This window comes from Chelon labrosus (assembly GCF_963514085.1).
Source record: "Chelon labrosus genome assembly, chromosome: 1".
Taxonomy (NCBI): domain Eukaryota; kingdom Metazoa; phylum Chordata; class Actinopteri; order Mugiliformes; family Mugilidae; genus Chelon; species Chelon labrosus.
This window is the reverse complement of record NC_140337.1, coordinates 19,255,408-19,273,890: the sequence shown is the minus strand read 5'-3', so window position 1 is coordinate 19,273,890 and position 18,483 is coordinate 19,255,408. Positions and strand designations below refer to the sequence as shown.

The window sequence follows — 18,483 nt, the reverse complement described above, 5'->3', positions numbered from 1 at the left end:
TTTTTTGGGGGGGGGGGGGGGGGTTAATCTCTCTCAGCTGTGCTTGGATTCATCCGGAAAATGTGGAGATAATACTCACTCACACACAAATATGCAAACAAAGGTGAACTTTCACCAAAGTTACAACCAGAATGGCATTTACTGGAAGGAGATGACTAAACAGCCTCATCCGATGGGCTCCAGCGTGTGTCGCTACCAGAGCCGTTTCTTGCTTTTTATTGACGCATAGAGGATTGTTGTTTTCCTTGTATTATAGTTTTTCATCAATTTAACTTGCATGAGTGGCTCAACTTAAGATGTTTAAATTTAACTGTAGCCAGTTTTGCTCATGAAGTGTGATTGTGGCATCGTAGTGGACCATCTAAGGGTTAGGAATCTCTTCATCGAAGTTTGACAAACTAGGGGCCCCCAAACAGCACCACAAAGCTAGAAACAGCCCTGTTTAAAATACACTTTACACATGAATCAAAAACTTGGATGGATGGATATTATTTTTAGCAAAGCTTGCTACTCTTCTGTGTTCCCAGTCTTTGGCTAAGCTAAGCTAAGCTAACTTCTGGTCTGGGCTTTTAGAATCCACTCACTGAATTTTCATCACGTTAGTGAAGAGTAGAACGTGTTTGAAAGTATATATTTATGTTACTACCGTGTGAATGCTATGAACATCTTCTAAAAAATAAATTGTAAAGGTAAATGGTCCCTTTATGTTTTAAGATAGAACTAACTATACTACATACTATACACATATTGTTTTCTTTTAAACAGAATGATTTAGTCGCTCTAAAAAATATTTAATCTCTAAGGAAATCTTAAATAACACTGACAAAAACTTTTTTAAATGAAAAATGTGACTTTATTTATAATGTCAAACAAAAATAATACAGCATACTACAATAATGTGATAGAACATTTGATCTTATGTGGCATCTTGTTTAAACACTGGTGACCAAGTGATTTGGTGTGCTCTTTGGTGATTTGGCATCAGGAACTACTGTACATTCATCACAAAGCCCTTCACTCCTGGCCTCTCCGTATTATTTCACATCAAGGAGAGTGGTGGCGGCAATGGGGGTGGTTGGCTGCACAATTTCCCAAGCTTTTGATACTCTACAAAAAAGAAAGACAATGTTAAACGTCTTTATGGACTATTAACACAAAACAAGAGCTCACACCAGCGCACGATTTCCTTTCACTTACTGCGTTGTTTTCTTTTGCAGAGGCATTTGATCAGATCCTTTCTGAGCTTGTCGTCCGTGGGCATCAGTGGAGAGGGACACTTTTTTTTACCATTTGCCAAACCTGCAATGAAAACAGAGGTGGTGATTTTTCTCAGTAAAACTCTGGTTAAAAAAAAAAAAAAAAATTATTGCACAGTATGGAAAATCTTTCACTCACGTCTGCATCTGCATTTGATGAGATCCATTTTACTCACGAAAACTTCATCAGAATAAGCTGCACACAATCAAAGAAGACAACAAGCAACAAATCAGTCACGTGAACCAGTAACATTTCCTGTCAAATGCAAACGGTGTGCAGTTATTTACTCGGATATTTACTAGTGAGTAAGACAGAATAGGATCCGTACAAAAAAATAAAGGTTAGAAACGATTTGTCTTTGTTTGTACCTGTGCAGTCGCAGAAGATGTTGAACAGAACGATGAGCAGGAGAGTCGCACCTATGATCCTGGACATGGTTGCAGATTTGTTTCGTCCGGTCACTCCAAGGAGTTCAAATGATTCTACCGGAGAAGAGAAACTCTGACATTTATATAGCAGCCGCGTCCCCGTTGGTCTGCAGGGGCTGATCTTCAAGATCCATCTCGACATGTCTAAGTGGGGAAGTTTTTTTTTTTTTTTTTGGGGGGGGGGGGGGGGGGGGGGGGGGGGGGGGGGGGGGACATGGATTCATCCGGAAAATATGGAGATAGCGCTCATTCACACACAAATATGCAAACAAAGATGAACTCCCACCGAAGTTACAACCAGAGTGGCACTTACTGGAAGGAGATGTTGAAACAGCCTCATCCGATGGGCTCCAGCAGTGCGTCACTGCTTCCTGGGACCTCAGATCCAGTCTAATGCCAAGTCGGAACAGAATTTGGTTCTGTATTTCACCCTAGGGCACCAAAACTTGACTTTATGGGTAATAGTTCACTTTAAATCTTCAAATTTAGCATTAAGAAGAGTATTAGACAAACATTCTTCAACTATAGCTTCTCTTGTGCCATCTTTATGGATATACAGTGTTATGTAAGTCATTGTTCAGGTTTTTAAAGTAGCTTCTCTAGTCTGTGTGTATTCATGTGAGTAACTGAAAAAGTCCTTTGGGTTCCTGGTTCCCAGAAAACAACTGTTTTGTTCTTCTTCTTTTTTTTTTTTTTTTTACTTTTATCAACAAATGACTACTGTCATTAAAGAATAACACGTTGCAAACACCTCTTGCTTATTTCAGCATTCAATACAGTGGGTTTGTGGATATAAAATATTAATGAAGTGGTATCAGACATGACTAATCTATAATAGTGATTTCTTTACTGAACTGAAAAGACCATTTCTCCTTGTGTGACTGTAAAACATGTTTCCCCAGACTTTGGCACAGATACTTTAGGGGGGTTTTCTGTTTTGCTGGACATCTGTGACCTTTTAATCACTTACAGATGTGTTAAACAGTTCAAGAATTCCCCACACCTTTGCCTAAAAATAGTCCCGAGTGAACTAATATTATGACGACACTGGTAAATATGTTACAGAGGCCACAAAGGTCTCAAGGGTCAGACTAAAGGGGAAACGAGATCAATGAAGAATCAGTCACACGCTGCGTCTGATTCAGGATCAGAGTCCACTTCATAAGCTGCTGAAACGGATCAAACTGGGAAAGTAATTAGTAACAACTCAGGTTGGACATTAGTTTTGGTAAATGACGTTTCTTGTTCTTTGTCATGTAACTGATTTACTGACTCCGTGGACCTGTCTCCAGTAAAGCGATCCGACTGGAACCGCCTCTGACATAAACCATTACACGTCTTGTTCACTTGGGGGGGGACTTTTGAACGGGGCTTTTCATTGGCTGGCACCGGAGTCACTCTCTCATTACACGAGGTGCGTAATTACGCTCTGCGCCCTCGAAACTTTGGCACACCTCCACTGTATAATCCGAAGTGTCAGCACTGTTGCTTATATCAACCGCACGGTGACGTTCACATGCCGGAATGAGTCAAGACACAATACGAGGAAATCCCCAAGGCCGAGAAAACGACGAGAGGCCCCTTTAAATCGACGCTTCCTCGGTGCCGTGCCAAGAGAGAGAGAGAGAGACAGAGAGACAGAGAGAGAGAGAGGGGGAGAGCTCTGATAAACAACAACACGGTTCTCAGAAGCCGCTTTTACCGGATTCAGCTCTATACTGCGGCCTCGAAGAAGAAGAAGGTGAGGTCATATTTATTATATGTAAGAGTGTTTTTTAAAGGATCGTGGAGGAAGCGATCTGTTAATGTTGTTTTCGAGCCCGGTGGGAAGGCACTTTATTGTAGCGTGTAGAACAAGCGGAAGACACCGTATTGTACCGCCGGGCTATTGTACTGAACAGGAAGACATTCACGGCACCTGTTCTAACACAGTAACACAGCAGAAAACGCGTACGAATACATCGCTTGTTTCAGTGTAAACAGCGGGGAAGTGACGGCGCGCACTTGCCAAAAACCGTTCGCTCGCTCCCTGACGCGTGAGAGCTATTTTTGACAAACGTGTCTACTTTCATTGACAGGCGACGAGGACTTTCCTTCTGTCACTACATACATTTTGTCGCCTTCTCTCCATACATTCATTGTTGAATGCCATTGCGGAAGTGAGAAGCCTCTCGACGCGACCGAAAGCTTGGGTTCTGCGGACACCTAGCGGCCGATCAGGGATACAGCACCTTCCTCGCGATGTACGGAGCTTCAGGGATCCCCGAGCTCATCCCGCCCAGCGGGCCGCCGCGGCAGCCCGGCCCCGCGGGCCAGTTCAACCCGGGACACCCCCAGGTCAACGGCCACGGCGGAGGGCCCAACCCTCAGAGGCTCGGACAGAGGGCTCCCAAGCTGGGCCAGATCGGTCGGTCCAAGAAAGGTGAGTCATGGTGTCTTATCAGTTTGATGGATATGTGCAATCTCCACATGAGAATACAGCCCCAGTATAAAATGATTACATAATTTAACGTACAGTGACAATACAACAAGCAGCAGCTATATGTGTGAGAGGCTCCAGGGTACTGTAGCTGTAGAAACACAAATATAATGCAAAACAGTTCAACAACACCAAAAGTGTCTTAAAAAGAGGAACACAGCCACACGTTCCCCAAACTACGGTGGCCCTGAAGGTCAAAACACATCCACAATTCAGAAAACACAACTACATTTCAGTAAACACAACAACATTTCAGAAAAAACAACTACATTTCAGAAAACACAATACCACTTTCTAGCCCTAAATAACAATTGTGTAGTAGCTACAAATACCACATCCTCTAAATCAGTGTGAACCATTCAGAATAAGTTGTTTGACAATTTTGGAAGTACGCTTGTTTGCTTTTTTCTTAGTTAAATGAGAAAATAAACACAACACGTTTATGTCCTTCCTGCCAGTTAGCTTAGCATAACATCGGCGGCAAGCGGCTCGCTCTCTGTCCAAAAGGCAACAAAATATGCGCAGCAGCACCTCTAAAGCTCACAGGTTAACTGTTAATGTGTCTTTTTATTAACTTAGTTCCAAAAAAACAAGTTTAAAGTGGGACATTTTGGTTTAATGTGTGACTTTTCTTTCGGCCTGGAGCAAATTCCTAGCACACAACGTGCTGTCAAAAGATCTAGAGGTCCTGGTTGTGTCTTTCTTTTATATCTTTGGACAGAGATGGGCTTGTTTTCCAGCCTTTTTTGCTAAATTAAGCTAACTGGAGGCTGGCAGTTGCCAAAAAGTTAAACCATTTAAACTTCATTTTCACCCACGATCTCCTATTTAGTATCACTGCACTCTTGACATAGAAGCACAACTCCTGACCTCTACCCTTTCCTCCTCAGTGGACCTGGAAGACGAAGACTTGGATGACATCATGAACAACAACGGCCAGTGCCCAGTATCGCTGTCGCCCATCTCCTAAACTTCACCAAGAAGTGCCAAACAAAAAAAAAAAATGAAGAAATCCCCCGGGATGCCTACACCCCTTCCCCATCAGTGATCTTGGCCTTGGTCCTGTCAAGTGTCCTACTGAAGCTTCTGATGGCTCATCAAGGCTCAGAAACGGCTCATTTAGCGCCTGCTGACGCCTAAGCCCTGATTGTACATAGTGTTTATTTAACTTACCTTTGGTCAGACTGTGAATGAGTTGTACTGCATCGTTCTCTGCTCTATACCTCGGTATGACGTAGGCTATCAGGACTTGAGAAAGATTTGGAAAAGAGTGTCTATATTTTTCAGAGCTTCTTAACAAGGGCTACATTTTTAAAGTTGCACTGAGCAAATGGCAAGATGGCAAGCAGCCCCCTCCCCTGCCCGTTTACTGGCGAGGGCCACTGATTGTCCGCGGGTTGTTTGTGGGAGGGGACACAAGCCTGTTAATGTTCATCACACGGGTGAAAAGTTAAGCTTTTGTTGTGCAATGACTATCATTCTGTGCTCTTACACTGATCCAAGCCGTGTACTATTATCCAGTGGATGAAAGCTCGCTACGTACACGGACAAAAAAAACAAAAATAACTACTGCTAATTATTTATTGTTTTAAAGAATGAGACACTTTGTCGTGTTGTTACGGCTTCTACATGTTTTTTACTTGTTTTTGAATGGATATTGCTTCAAATTGAGATTTATTATGTTTCCAAATGGTGCACTTTGTGGGGAATGCCTGTTATGTGCAGTGACCTGTTGCAGAATTCTATGCATGAAGTCTGTTCAAGCATCAAAACACGTAACTGGTATCCTGTTATTTAAGGGCTAATGTAGTAGTTGTTCGAACCACAACTCGGTTTTCGCTCTTTTAGATTATGCACAGTCAACGTTTCCCTGATCTCACTGTCGTGCTCGGGCTGCACACTCAGCAGTGATGTTACAAAAGCAACAACAGATTCATGGAGGTGTTTGTTTGTTTTCAGAGACAGGGTTTCCCAGATGGCCACGCGACTGTGAGAAAAAAAATAAAACATAGAATGTGTACAGTTAAAATTATTTTAAATGAATTGCCAAAAATGCTATCGGACTGATACCTAAAACTGATAATAATGAACAAAGTATATTCTTATTTATTTCTGAAGCACTAATCTGCTGGAGGTTGGGTCAGATGAAGGAGGTTTATTTAAAGACCTTTGCAAACTTTATAATTACAGTATGAGATCATGAAAACAAGCAGCCTCTGATTAGTGGTCACTGCTGAAGTGTGGATTTTTACAAAAAAAAAAAACAGATTGCAGTGGATCTCGGGTGGAGACGTTCTTTTCTATAGAAGCTCATGCTGATGTCATGTTACTTTGTTGGCTGTGAAATTGTTCTACTTATTGGAAGCACTTCATTTTCGTCACAGCTAATTCTCTGACTCAGACTTTACCGTTTGAGCTGTGGTTACCTTTTGCATGGAAATGGTCAGTTTTTCAAAATGCATCTGGAGAAATAAAATATGACTCTTTGTGGAATGTCTGTGTTCCGGTTTGTGTATTTTAACGCTCAACATTTCAAGGGTCAGTGTGTAGGATTTTATGGCATCTAGCAGATGGCAACCAACTGAATGATCTACACCCCCTCTAGAGCCAGCGTAGGTTTGTCCATTCTGGGAAACATGGTCCTGCAACATGGCAGACTATGTGAAAAAGGACCAGCTTCTCAACACTTGTGCTGCCAAAATAGCTCTGTCCCACTGAGGCATGGTCTACCCAAGACCTTTGAGGGTGTCCTGTGGTATCAATCAGGGACTAAGACTTTAGCAATGGATCCTTGTTGTCCTCTAAGTTGTCTGGTGGGGCCTTCATGGATTCGTCTTCTTTTTTGAGCACGTCCTCCAGACCTTTGATTGCAATGAGATTTGGGGAATTGTGAGGCCAAGAGAACACCTTGAAATGAAGCTTAGGCAAAAGTTCAATGAGGATGACCTGTTCACCTCAGGTCAACGTGGGCTGTCACTCTTATTTCCTTATCTCTTTCATTTTCCCACGCTTTTTCAAAATAAGTCGGTCCTCAGTTGGCACATCACTACTTCCAACGAGGTATTTGTCCGAATTTTCTCACCCAATCATTCCCTCATCTCTGTGCTTTAAAGTCATTCTTTCACATTGTCCGTTGTGTAACCCTCCTCCTCTCCCATCTCCACCTCTCCATGGTCATTCTAGAAGTCTTCATCAGAGGTTTCCTTCAGCCAACTTCTCCTTCTCCATAAACCCCAGCATCTAGACTCTGAGGGGTTCTTGTGTCCACCGTCAGTTATATAATACCATCACTTTAAGAGTCAAACTGGCAAACAGTGTTGAAGAATGTTTGCATTGTGGCAGGGCGCAGTATCCTGCTGAAAGAGACTCCCATCAGGAAACACTGTTGCCGTGCACGTGTGTGAATGGTCTGCAGCAGTGTTTAGGTTGGTGGTATGTGTCTTGAAGAAGATGTCCTTCATCAGACCAGGACAGTTTTTTTTGCGCCGTGGTCAAGTTCTGATGCTCATGGCAGGGGTTCACATGGGCAGGCTGACCAGTCTGTGGCTGTTCAGTCCCATATGTCCCGTCTGACATCTTTCTATCATAGCCAGCACTAAGGTTTTTAACTATTTGTGCTGTAGTTGCTCTTCGGTGCTCCTCAAGCACACCAACAATCCCTGGGTGCCCATGATCGATTGTCTTTTTTTGGAGTACTTTTAGTAGGCACGAATCATTGCAACAGGGAACACACAAACCATTTTGAAGATGCTCTGACCCAGTTATCAAGCCACAAAACAATGTGGGCAACATCAAAGTTGCTCATTTGTTCTGGTTCCGTTTCATGAACTTCGAGAACTGGCTAACTACTTAAAATATCCCACTACCTGACTTGAGATAATCAAAGTGATTAGTTTCACATGTCACTGCTTTTATTATTGAGGCCTGCTGGCGCATGCAGCAATGGAAAATTATGCTCTATTTCTTTCAATCCTACATAATTTGAACTTTTTCTGTCTACTGCTTTCTATCACACAGTGAAGAGGGTTTGTGGAGACTGCAAACACTGTGCAGTGTCAGATTTCACTTGAAGCAGCAATCTTGCTTTTTTCCTGTTGACCCTTTCGTTGTGTGAACATGTACGCAGAGATACTTATCTTTTAACTCCATGTAAATGAGCACACAAGAACCCTACAACACATGAAACTGCATTTGGGAACACATTATTTCCAACAACGAAGGAAAACTGCATTGTCACCAGCCACAATGACCGTTGCACAGTTAACATTGTTGCAGTATCTTTATTATTTAAGTACTGTTGGACATGTTAAAAATATTCTTTCATACATTTTCCATGACACCATTTATCTGCTAGAAGAGCCAAGTGTAGAAAACTATGACATTTAAAAAAAACAAAAAACAAAACAGGATATACTTTGCAGAGCACAACATATCTCAATAAAAATATGACTATAGTCTTCAAATAGGCTGCGGTGAAATACTAGTCATGAAAATCTACACAGGAGCACATACCTACACAATAAATAGAGGCAGTTTAATGACCTAGTGGCCGATACAGAAGGCAATAAAGGGATAATGGCACCGTGACTACATGATCAAATATTTCATATCTGAGCAGGGTTTGTAACAGACTGGTATGAAAAGCTGCAGGGCCTGTAGTGTAGTGTTGTAGTAAAAGGCCCCTGTGATGCTGTCACCCTACACAGTGAGCCCTGTGTGTGAAGTCACACCCTGCCCATCGCAACGTCTATTTTAGTACCGACAGTTAATATAAAGCACTCTATTGTCACCCCGTGCCTGTGCTCGACGCCCGAGTTGCAGCCTGTGCACCAAACTGGAATTGATTACTTTCAATTACATGGCAAATGCTAATAAATGCTGGTTGTAACGGTGGGGTGCAAGTGTTGGCTGTAATCCACCGTTTAGACTACAATTCAAGAGGTTGCACCCTGAGGACTTGTCTATTAAGTCAGGGGATCCAATTATAATGTATTTGCGAAGACTGCTTGTAAACAACTGTGGAATGTGTGGACGGGGTGAGAGACATCCTTCATGAAACAATTGAGAGTGCTGCATGATAATGAAGGGGTCATCAACGGCCTGCCTGGACAAAAAGTAAAGAAAGATCCGTTTCGGTACTCCTTGCCTCTGTCTAAGATTCACAACTGCTCGTACATCTTCGGTTTTACTCCTCGCTGGTGCTGCAACAGAGGCGGAACTTCTTCCTCAGCCTCTTTTGAAGTCCCAGCTGCGTGAGGCGATCTCAAACGTACTCCTTGGTGCTGCTGGCGGGGCCAGAGCGGGAACTGGCCATGGACGGGTACTTGGATACCTGCTTCTTCCTTGGACAAGAAGCGGCCAGCATGGCTCCACCCAGGACGTCGAGGAGGGAGCCGCCCCACGCGATGAAGATGGCGGCACCAAACTCAAATCTGGAGAGTAAAGACATACAGATTTTTCTAATAAGGTTATCCAGTTTTATTTCAGACACATTTTACAGCTTAAGTTTATAAATCCTCATCAGATCTACACAGCGCCTGATCTATAGAATGGGGGCAGGACCTAAGTAGATCATCGAGCTAATAAATGTTGAACAGTTACTTCTACTAATGGGAGAAGACCAAGAAAAGTGAAGGTGAATTTACTGTGGTTGTCCTGTGAGACGTGGGCGAGAAAATGCATTCTCTCTTGTTGCGGTCGCCAATCAATGCTTTATTTTGTTAACTTTTTATTTTTTTTTATACCGCAGAAGCAGAAAAGAGTGGTTCGCTGAGATGCGTGTACGTTATGTTCGGATCCTGTTCATAAAAAAATCACTTAAAAAGTAAAATAGTCAATATGGAACAAGGTGCTTCTGGATGACTTACTTGGTGTTGACAGGAGTGTAGGGATTGTAGAAAGCCCGGATGACATTGTGAGCAAACCAGGAGCACGCTACGATCGCACACAGCCCTGAAGAGAGAGAAAAGTCAGCAATGACGATCAATCAGTCCATCAGCACATCATCAAAACAACAAGAGAGGGCAGACATGCTTTTATCCTCTCCATAGTCACCAGGCGGCTACCTATTGACTCCAGAACAATTAGCTTTTAGTGCTTCTCCTCTTCAGGGCTTGTCAGACATCTGGCGTTAGAATCAGTGCCAAGAGTGCTGGATTTCTTCTGTCTAATGACCCCTGGAGGGATGGAGCATATGAGTGGGAGGACAGCATTTTGGACTGGGATCAAACTTCTTTGTATCTACTGTATGATGTTCAGAAGATCTAAGGTACAGTGGTTTGATGAAATTACATAACACCAATGGACAGTTTATCAGATCTCCATAGGTCCAATAGTAAGTGTACTGTTTATGTCTGGTGATCACCTGAAATATCTTGTCTATTTTCTTTTTTATGTGAAATGTCTCATTATGGATTGGATGGATCGCCATGGTTTTTTCTAGATGTTTATGGCTCCCAACTGATGTATCTTAATAAACTTTATTGTCACCATCAGGTCCACAATTTTGTTCTGAGTGATTTTTCCAGACATAAACTGTGTGGGCAGTCATTAAATTTGGTACGCCCATTCTCTACTCTAGTGCTTCTTAGCTAATGTTATCATGCTAAAACACAAACCCCTGCTTAGCATTAGCTTAAATTACAGTGTTAATTTTCCAAAATTGTTGCCGAAGTAAATTTAATCTGTGTTTCTGCCGACATTTTTTAGAAGTTTAGGTCCACAATTTTGTTCTGAGTGATTTTTCCAGACATAAACTGTGTGGGCAGTCATTAAATTTGGTACACCCATTCACATTGCCCCAAGACTGAAGTGTAATAATGTTGGTGGTCCCTTTACTTTTCATATGCTAGCATCATCAAAGTAACTTTGGTGTATGGCTAAATACCAGCGATCAGCCTGAATCTGTCTTTTAGTGCTTCTTAGCTACTGTTAGCATGCTAACACATTTAGGTAAAATAGCAAACGGCTGCTTAGCATTAGCTTAAATTACAGTGTTAATTTTCCAGAAGTGTTTTTGAAGTAATTTTTATCTGTATTTCTGATGACATTTTTTAAAAGTTTCATAAATTGTGTTACACCATGAGTTGGAGCTACTTCAGGCATTTTAATGAAGCAAAAACCTATGGTCAGATATAAGGGTATTACATAAGCCTTATGTGGCTCAGTTAATAGTCTGAATTCAAAATAATTTTGGACTGTTTTCAAAGAGCTTTTTTAAAATGATAATTTAATTTGTTCATTTGAAATGAATTGACATTAAATGCATTAATCCATGAATATTTTTACTCAGGTTATAATTTCATGTACTTGAAATAAAGTATTTTAGATCTTATTAAATAGTCTGAAACTTTGTGTTGAATATTTTCAGCACTGTAGCCTGAAAATATTGTCATTGTCGCTGTCACTGTAGCAGCTCTAACATATAAAATTTGGCAAAAGTAACTAAATGTAATGAAAGTACCAAAAAGTAAGGAAAAGAAAGCAAACTAAAACTAGCTAATACCAGCAATCAGTTTGAATCTCTACTCTAGTGCTTCTTAGCTAATGTTAGCATGCTAAAACACAAACCCCTGCTTAGCATTAGCTTAAATTACAGTGTTAATTTTCCAAAATTGTTGCCGAAGTAGTTTTAATCTGTGTTTCTGCCGACATTTTTTAAAAGTTTAATAAATTGTCTTGTACCATGAGTTGGAGCTAGCCCATGGTTCAGGGCTCAGTTAACAGTTTGAATTCAAAATCTTCACAGTTACCATATCTGAACCCAACTCAACACCTTTGAGAAATTTTAGCACTTAAAATACCTCCATTTTTGGAACACACATTTACATCTGACACTTGAAATTGTGTTATCCAGTGCAACAAACCGCTGGGGCATCCTCACCTCCCACCAGCAGGATGATGCCCCCTGTCATGGCGATGCGGGACTTGCGCAGTTTGTCATTCCCCCCGCAGGTGGTACACTTCATTCCCATGCAGGCCACACCCAGACCGGCGATGGACACGATGATGCCAACTATCATCAGGGCGCGAGTGGCCTGGAGCGAACCTGGGGAAGACACATGGGAGGAAAGAAAAGATGATTGAGTAGGTGAGAAGTGTACATTAAGAATGTGTTTCCACGGGAAGCTGTAAATAAATCAGCCTTTTGTGTGGTGGTGGAATGTGGGAGTCCAGCTCGAAGAGGTCGCAAAATACAGCAATTTCTAAAAACCACTAAGAGCAAACGCAGTCAAATAAATCTACCTATAAAGTGCAAATCTGGAGGTTCAAACCAGGAAATGATAAAGAGGGACTAATAAACAGGCTCCAGACTACCAGAGAGGCTTTATGTGAGTGTCCAGAGGTTGTGAGTTACATTCACATTAGTCTGTCAGGACATTTTAATGTGAGCTCTTCCTGGAAGAGAAACCATGGGATACACACAAACAGAAAGAAAAAAACACACACGCACATCTCACACCCTTCCACTTTCACCGAATCCCTGCAGTCTACAGGGAAACGCAACTGTCAGGATCCTCATCTGTCAGCACCCCCCCTCACCCTATAAACCTATCACAGGGTTACCCCTTCTCTTTGTCTCCCCCCTCCTCCCCCTCCTCCTCCTCCTCCTCATTCCCCATGTCCACCTAGAACCAGTCTGTGCCAGTCTAGGCCATCCCTGCCCTGCCCAAACAAACAAAACCCTCCATCAGAGAGGACGGGAGGGACGGGTGGAGGGAGTCGGAGGATGCAGAGGATGTAAAACAGAATATTAAACAGAGATGGGAGATGGGAAACAATAGGGTGGATTATGCAGTAAACGGAGAGCAGGATGCACAGTATCCTGGCTTGAGGTCACAGCACATCACACTGTTCTCATTAATGCTGCTGGTCGCTCCGCAGTTTGACAAAGATGTGGTTCTATCATGGAAATCCAAGAAGATTATAGAAGAGCATACATCACTTTTTACAGTGTTTATTTGTAGGACAGCTTAACTTTTATTGTTCTACAAAAAACAAAAAACAAACAAAAAAAACGAAACAGCTCCATCATTGCATGACAAATGCAAAAGTTTCATATTGGATAGTCACAGTATGGAGAGTTCATTTGGTAAAACATTCATTTATGTTGCATCTACAATGCTATATATATATATATATATATATTTGCACTGGGCATAGGACAAGATGAAGCTGGGGTCCCTTACTAAAATCACATTGTCACAAACCAGTGATCATGGGGCCTCTGGGGTCTTAAACTCACAATAAACCACAAGGTATTAAATGATGAAATGCAAGAATATGGACTCAAGTAAATTAGTCAGAAGAGTTTGAAGTCGTCTAATATTCCTCTTTTGCAAAATATCCTAATAATCAACCTAATCTCTATGGTGGTAGATCTTTAGTAGATGTTCTGAGTATTACAGCTACAACGACCACCTCTGCCTACACGTTAACATATTCTTGCTAGTCCTTCATCGACCATGCATTATATTTAACAGGATGTCTGTGGTGAAACAGGAGAACGGTTTGTCAGTGGGAATGTTTTATTTTGACCGCAGACCAGACAAAAGGTGCGGGTCAACGCCTTGTGTCAAATGAATCACAACTGAACCATCCATCAATGATGGTTGGACAGTGTAGCTCATCTGCTGCATGACACCAGGGTGAGAAGGCTTTCCTGGGACGTGGCAATGTGTGGGAGAAGTTTGGTTTCTTTTCAAAATGCAATGCAAAGTGGTATCAGTGTGCGCCATTGAGAAGCATGGGTGAAGGACCAGGTGTGTGTCCAGGTGGGGTCATGAATATGAAAAGCACAAACCCCATCACTTAAATTAGTGCAAAAGCTGGATTTCGTTTGTAGTGTTGACTGACTTTAAACTTAATCGTTTATTTTATAACCCAATTAGTTAACACTTACTGTCGAGCTGCAGAATGGAGTCGTAGATTTTACACTGGAGCTGTCCGGTACTTTGGAAAGCGCACGACATCCACAGCCCCTGGTACATGGCCACCGCCGTGATGATGTTGTCCCCGATGTACGCAGACATCTTCCACTGCGGCAGGACTGTCCCGATGATCAGCCCCACGATGCCAATTAATGAGAGGAAAAAACCCAGCAGCTGGATCCCGGAGTTGGCCATCCTCGTTCAAAGAAATTAAAAATAAATTAATAATTTGAATCAAACTTTAAAAATGATCCGTCAAGCTGGAGCGCTCCTGAAAAATGTCTGCCTTGATTAAAGTCAATAAATGTCGCAAAAGCTGCAGGTAGTGGCCGCGTCGCTGCAGAGTTGTGTACCGGGGGTCTTCAGTCGGGGATGGGCATCCAAGATGTGGGTGATGGTGTGAAGTGGGTGTGTAGTTGTCATGCCCGCTGATGCGTGGACTCAGAGCTCTGTGCTGGGGAAAGCCCCCTCTGCTTCCAGCAAAGCAACAGGTTGTCGCTCCACTGGACGCTTCAGCTCTCATCACTACAAAGTCACGTTGAACTAAACTGATTCAGATTCTCATCAATCTCTCCCTGATTCCCGGGATTACACCTTAATGACAGTTTAATTTTAAGAAAACTGACCAGTAAACTTTACCTTGATGATTAAGACATTAAAAGCCTTTACCTTCTGACTGAAAGAAGTACTGAATGTAGACAGTGTTTGAATATGAATAGTTTTTATTATCTAAGTAAAAAAAAAGATGTTTATTGAGAAATATTTACATGTGTCCAGTAACCACTGGACACATGTAAATATTTCTCAATAAACATCTTTTTTTTTTTTTTTTACCTGATTACTTCAATTCATTTAAAATTAAATAACATTAAATCCATTAATCCATGAATGTTTTTACTCAAGTTATAATTTCATGTACTTGGAATAAAGTATTTTTGATTTTATTAAATAGTCTGAAACTTTGTGTTGAATATTTTCAGCACTATAGCCTAAAAATATTGGCACTGTCAATGTAGCAACTCACCGTAGCAACATATAAAATGTGGTAAAAGTAACAAAATTTTACGAAAAGCAACGAAAGTAACGAAAAGTAATAAAAGTAACAAAAATAACTAAAAGTAACAAAAAGTAAATAATGAAATAACGAAAAGTAAATAATGAAATAACGAAAAGTAAATAAAAGTAACGAAAAGTAACAAAAAGCAACGAAAGTAACGTAAAGTAACAAAAAGTAACAAAAAGTAACAAAAAGTAAAAAGAAACAAAAGTAACAAAGTAACAAAAAGTAACAAAAAGTAAAGAAAAGAAACAAAAGTAACAAAATAAAGTAACGAAAAGTAACTAAGGTAACGAAAAACAACTAAAAGTAACTAAATTAACAAAAGTAACTAAAAGTAACTAAGAGTAACTGAAGTAACTAGAAGTAACTAAAAGTAACTAAAAGTAACTAAGTAACTAGAAGTAACTAGAAGTAACTAAAAGTAACTAAAAGTAACTAGAAGTCACTAAACGTAACTGAAAGTAACGAAAGTAACGTAAAGTAACGTAAAGTAACAAAAAGTAACAAAAAGTAAAGAAAAGAAAAGTAACAAAATAACGAAAAGTAACTAAGGTAACGAAAAGCAACTAAAAGTAACTAAATGTAACAAAAGTAACTAAAAGTAACTAGAAGTAATTAAGAGTAACTAAAAGTAACTAGAAGTAACTAAAAGTAACTAAGTAACTAGAAGTAACTAAAAGTAACTAAAGTAACTAAAAGTAACTAGAAGTAACTAAAAGTAACCGAAAGTAACGAAAAGTAACGGAAAGTTACAATGCTATCTCTGGGCACGCCGTGCCCCGTCCGTTTGTTGTGACAGTGTTTCGTGGTGTCATTTTAAATGCATAGTAATTTACTGTAGAGGTCCACTATTTGAAAGCTTTCCGCTCTCTCCTGCTCTGTACTTGCTACCCACCCTACCTCCATTCACATCTCCTGTTACATCTGGGACTGAGATCTCCTGTCTGCTCGTCAGAAAGTTGGAGACTGCCTGCTTCAACCCACAAAGTGAAATAAACTATACATGAATTTATTTATTCTACTGTTAATACGGACCCATTGTTTAACAGACAGAATCTTCCAGTTTATGTAAAAATAATGAGTGCAAAAAATTGCAGCTGTTCCTCAGAGTAACAGAATCAGGAGTGCATCAGGGCAAAAAGTACAACAAAAAAAAACCCAAACACATTCAGTTAACTGTTTGTTAAATGCTGGTAAGAAATGAATCATTTCTTTTATTTGGAAATCTGCACCAAGAAAATCCTAAACCAGGGAGGAGCAGCAGTTCTACTCTGAGCTCCTCCCGTATGCCCGAGCTCCTTACCCTATCTCTAAGGCTGAGAAGGAAACTCATTTTGGAATGCTTGTATTTGCGATATCGTTCTTTTGGTCAGACCAAGACGGGGCCCTTGGAGGTCTGATCCTCAGTTACGGAAGCTGGCTCTTGGGAATAGAATCTCTGGGGTCACTGCTAATAATGTTTTACTATATATATATATATATAGATATATATATTGAACATGCCAGTTGTAGCCACGTCCTGTGGTGAATGTCCAAAACCTAAGAAACAATAGCAAGCTTTGTCCGTGTCAGAGGTCAGGCTTGGCTCTACAGCGTGTGTGACTTCACACTGCGGCTAACAATAGTCCTACAGCTAAGGGAGAGGAAGTAATAACCCATAAGCCCGGAGGAAGCGGTCCACGTAGCCTGCTTTAATCCTACCTGCTGCTGCTGGATTACTTATTTAAGAAGTAATGAGGCTTTGCCCGTTTTCACCTCTTCCACCGTCACGTCGTCTCCGCCTCGCTCTGACCTTTCATTTTCTTTTCCCTACGCTTTCATCCACCTCTTCTCTCACCATAACTCTTTCTCCCCCATTACTGTATTCAACCCTAACCCTAACCCAACAAATGCCCCATTGTTGCCGTGGGGAGGGGTGGTGAGCGTGTAGCTCGAGGAATCTGTTTCTCTTTGATATTGCGGTTGATGATGAACGTGTATAAAGAGAGGAGGAGGAGGAGGAGGGTGGTTGGGTGGTAGAAAGTTGAAGGAAACATGAACTAAAGATGATGAAAACAAAAACATCTGAGGGTTAGAAAGGTATCACAAAGTGCCGGTGATAAGTGGAAGAAGAGCAGGAGGAAGATCAGGGGCCTAGCGGTGCTGTTGCTACCGGTAACCTGATTTATATGATGTCCTCTTGGCTGCTTTTCCACCCGGCTCCAGGACTGCGAAGAACACAAAAAGAACATTGCTCTTTCCCCTCTCCGCTCTCTCGCCTCTTTTCCCCTTCTATTTCAAAAGCGTAAACACACATTCGTCTTGCCGGTTTAGCCGTTGCTCAACGCTCAATAGGAGGCGAAAAAGAAAAACAGCTAAATCAGTCCAAAGAAGGCCACTAACAACATTCTCTCAGGGGCCCTCCCTCCCCGTCTCCGAGGCCTCCGCTGGGTCTGAAGTGAGCGAGTGGAGTGCACAGCCAATGATTGAAGTCCTTTAAGTGCCCTTGGAAGTCACTGAGGCATTAGCAATAAAACACCCAGCCGGGCCCACGGCTTTTCCCTGAAAAGCTCCGGGTGCGCAAATGAGGGGGATGGCGCCTGTCTCTCCGCGTCCCCCGCCTCCCTCACCTTCAGCGCTCTTATGCAACGAGGCTTGGCTTTTGTGCAGCAGCGGGACACGACCAGCGGATTGTGCTCTTGGTCTTGTGGACTCATTCTTCTCCCCCAACCCTCCGAGGCGCCGGGTGAGAGGCGCTCTTCACTCTTAAGACCTTGCCAAGTGCTACATGCAGGGCAGAAACATATTTGGACATTTATGGCCACAATGGACACAGTCACAGTTTCTGTGGATGCACGCTGCACACCAGTGAGCATGAAAGAGGCTGCAGTGTAGCTGTGGGCTGTAAGACAACCTCATCAGCAGAAGCAAATTTGTCAAATGACATGTTTACTTTCAAACTTAAAGGGGAACTACTGTTTTTTACAACCTGGACCTTATTTCTGGCATAAAATACAGTTGTTTACTCACCCATATAACTTTTGTGTCATTTGCACTCGTTCAGGAGATAATTAGATTAGTGTATATCCATATAGTGGGAGTGACTGGGGCACCGATACACAGCCTCTAAATAACGCATTATCTGCTGCGAAACTCGTTCATTCGCACCCGCGACGGTCGGCTTGTGTTTTGCAACATGGCTGAATATTTTTCTGAGCTTGTGGACAAACCATAGCAGATAGTTTTGGGGCAGATAATGTGTTATTTAGAGGCTACGTCTCGGTGCCCTAGTCACTCCTGCTATATGGATATACAATGATCTAATTATCTCCTGAACGAGTGCAAATGACA

General features: G+C 41.7%; 2 protein-coding genes across 2 annotated transcripts; one reads left to right on the top strand and one right to left on the bottom strand.

Annotated features, from left to right (window-relative positions):
• Nucleotides 1–3,011: 3,011 nt before the first annotated feature.
• LOC311494370 (uncharacterized protein) lies at nt 3,012–7,989 on the top strand. Its single transcript, XM_084553385.1, has 3 exons — nt 3,012–3,426; nt 3,764–4,107; nt 5,055–7,989. Exons 2-3 carry the CDS (start codon nt 3,927–3,929, stop codon nt 5,132–5,134), a joined length of 261 nt encoding a protein of 86 aa, XP_084409511.1. The 5' UTR covers nt 3,012–3,426; nt 3,764–3,926; the 3' UTR covers nt 5,135–7,989.
• Nucleotides 7,990–8,434: 445 nt separating this feature from the next.
• cldn7a (claudin 7a) lies at nt 8,435–14,438 on the bottom strand. The gene is made up of 4 exons (XM_084552391.1): nt 14,066–14,438; nt 12,047–12,211; nt 10,032–10,116; nt 8,435–9,596 (listed from the first exon to the last, which is right to left on the bottom strand). Exons 1-4 carry the CDS (start codon nt 14,286–14,288, stop codon nt 9,428–9,430), a joined length of 642 nt encoding a protein of 213 aa, XP_084408517.1. The 5' UTR covers nt 14,289–14,438; the 3' UTR covers nt 8,435–9,427.
• Between the last annotated feature and the right edge of the window lie 4,045 nt (nt 14,439–18,483).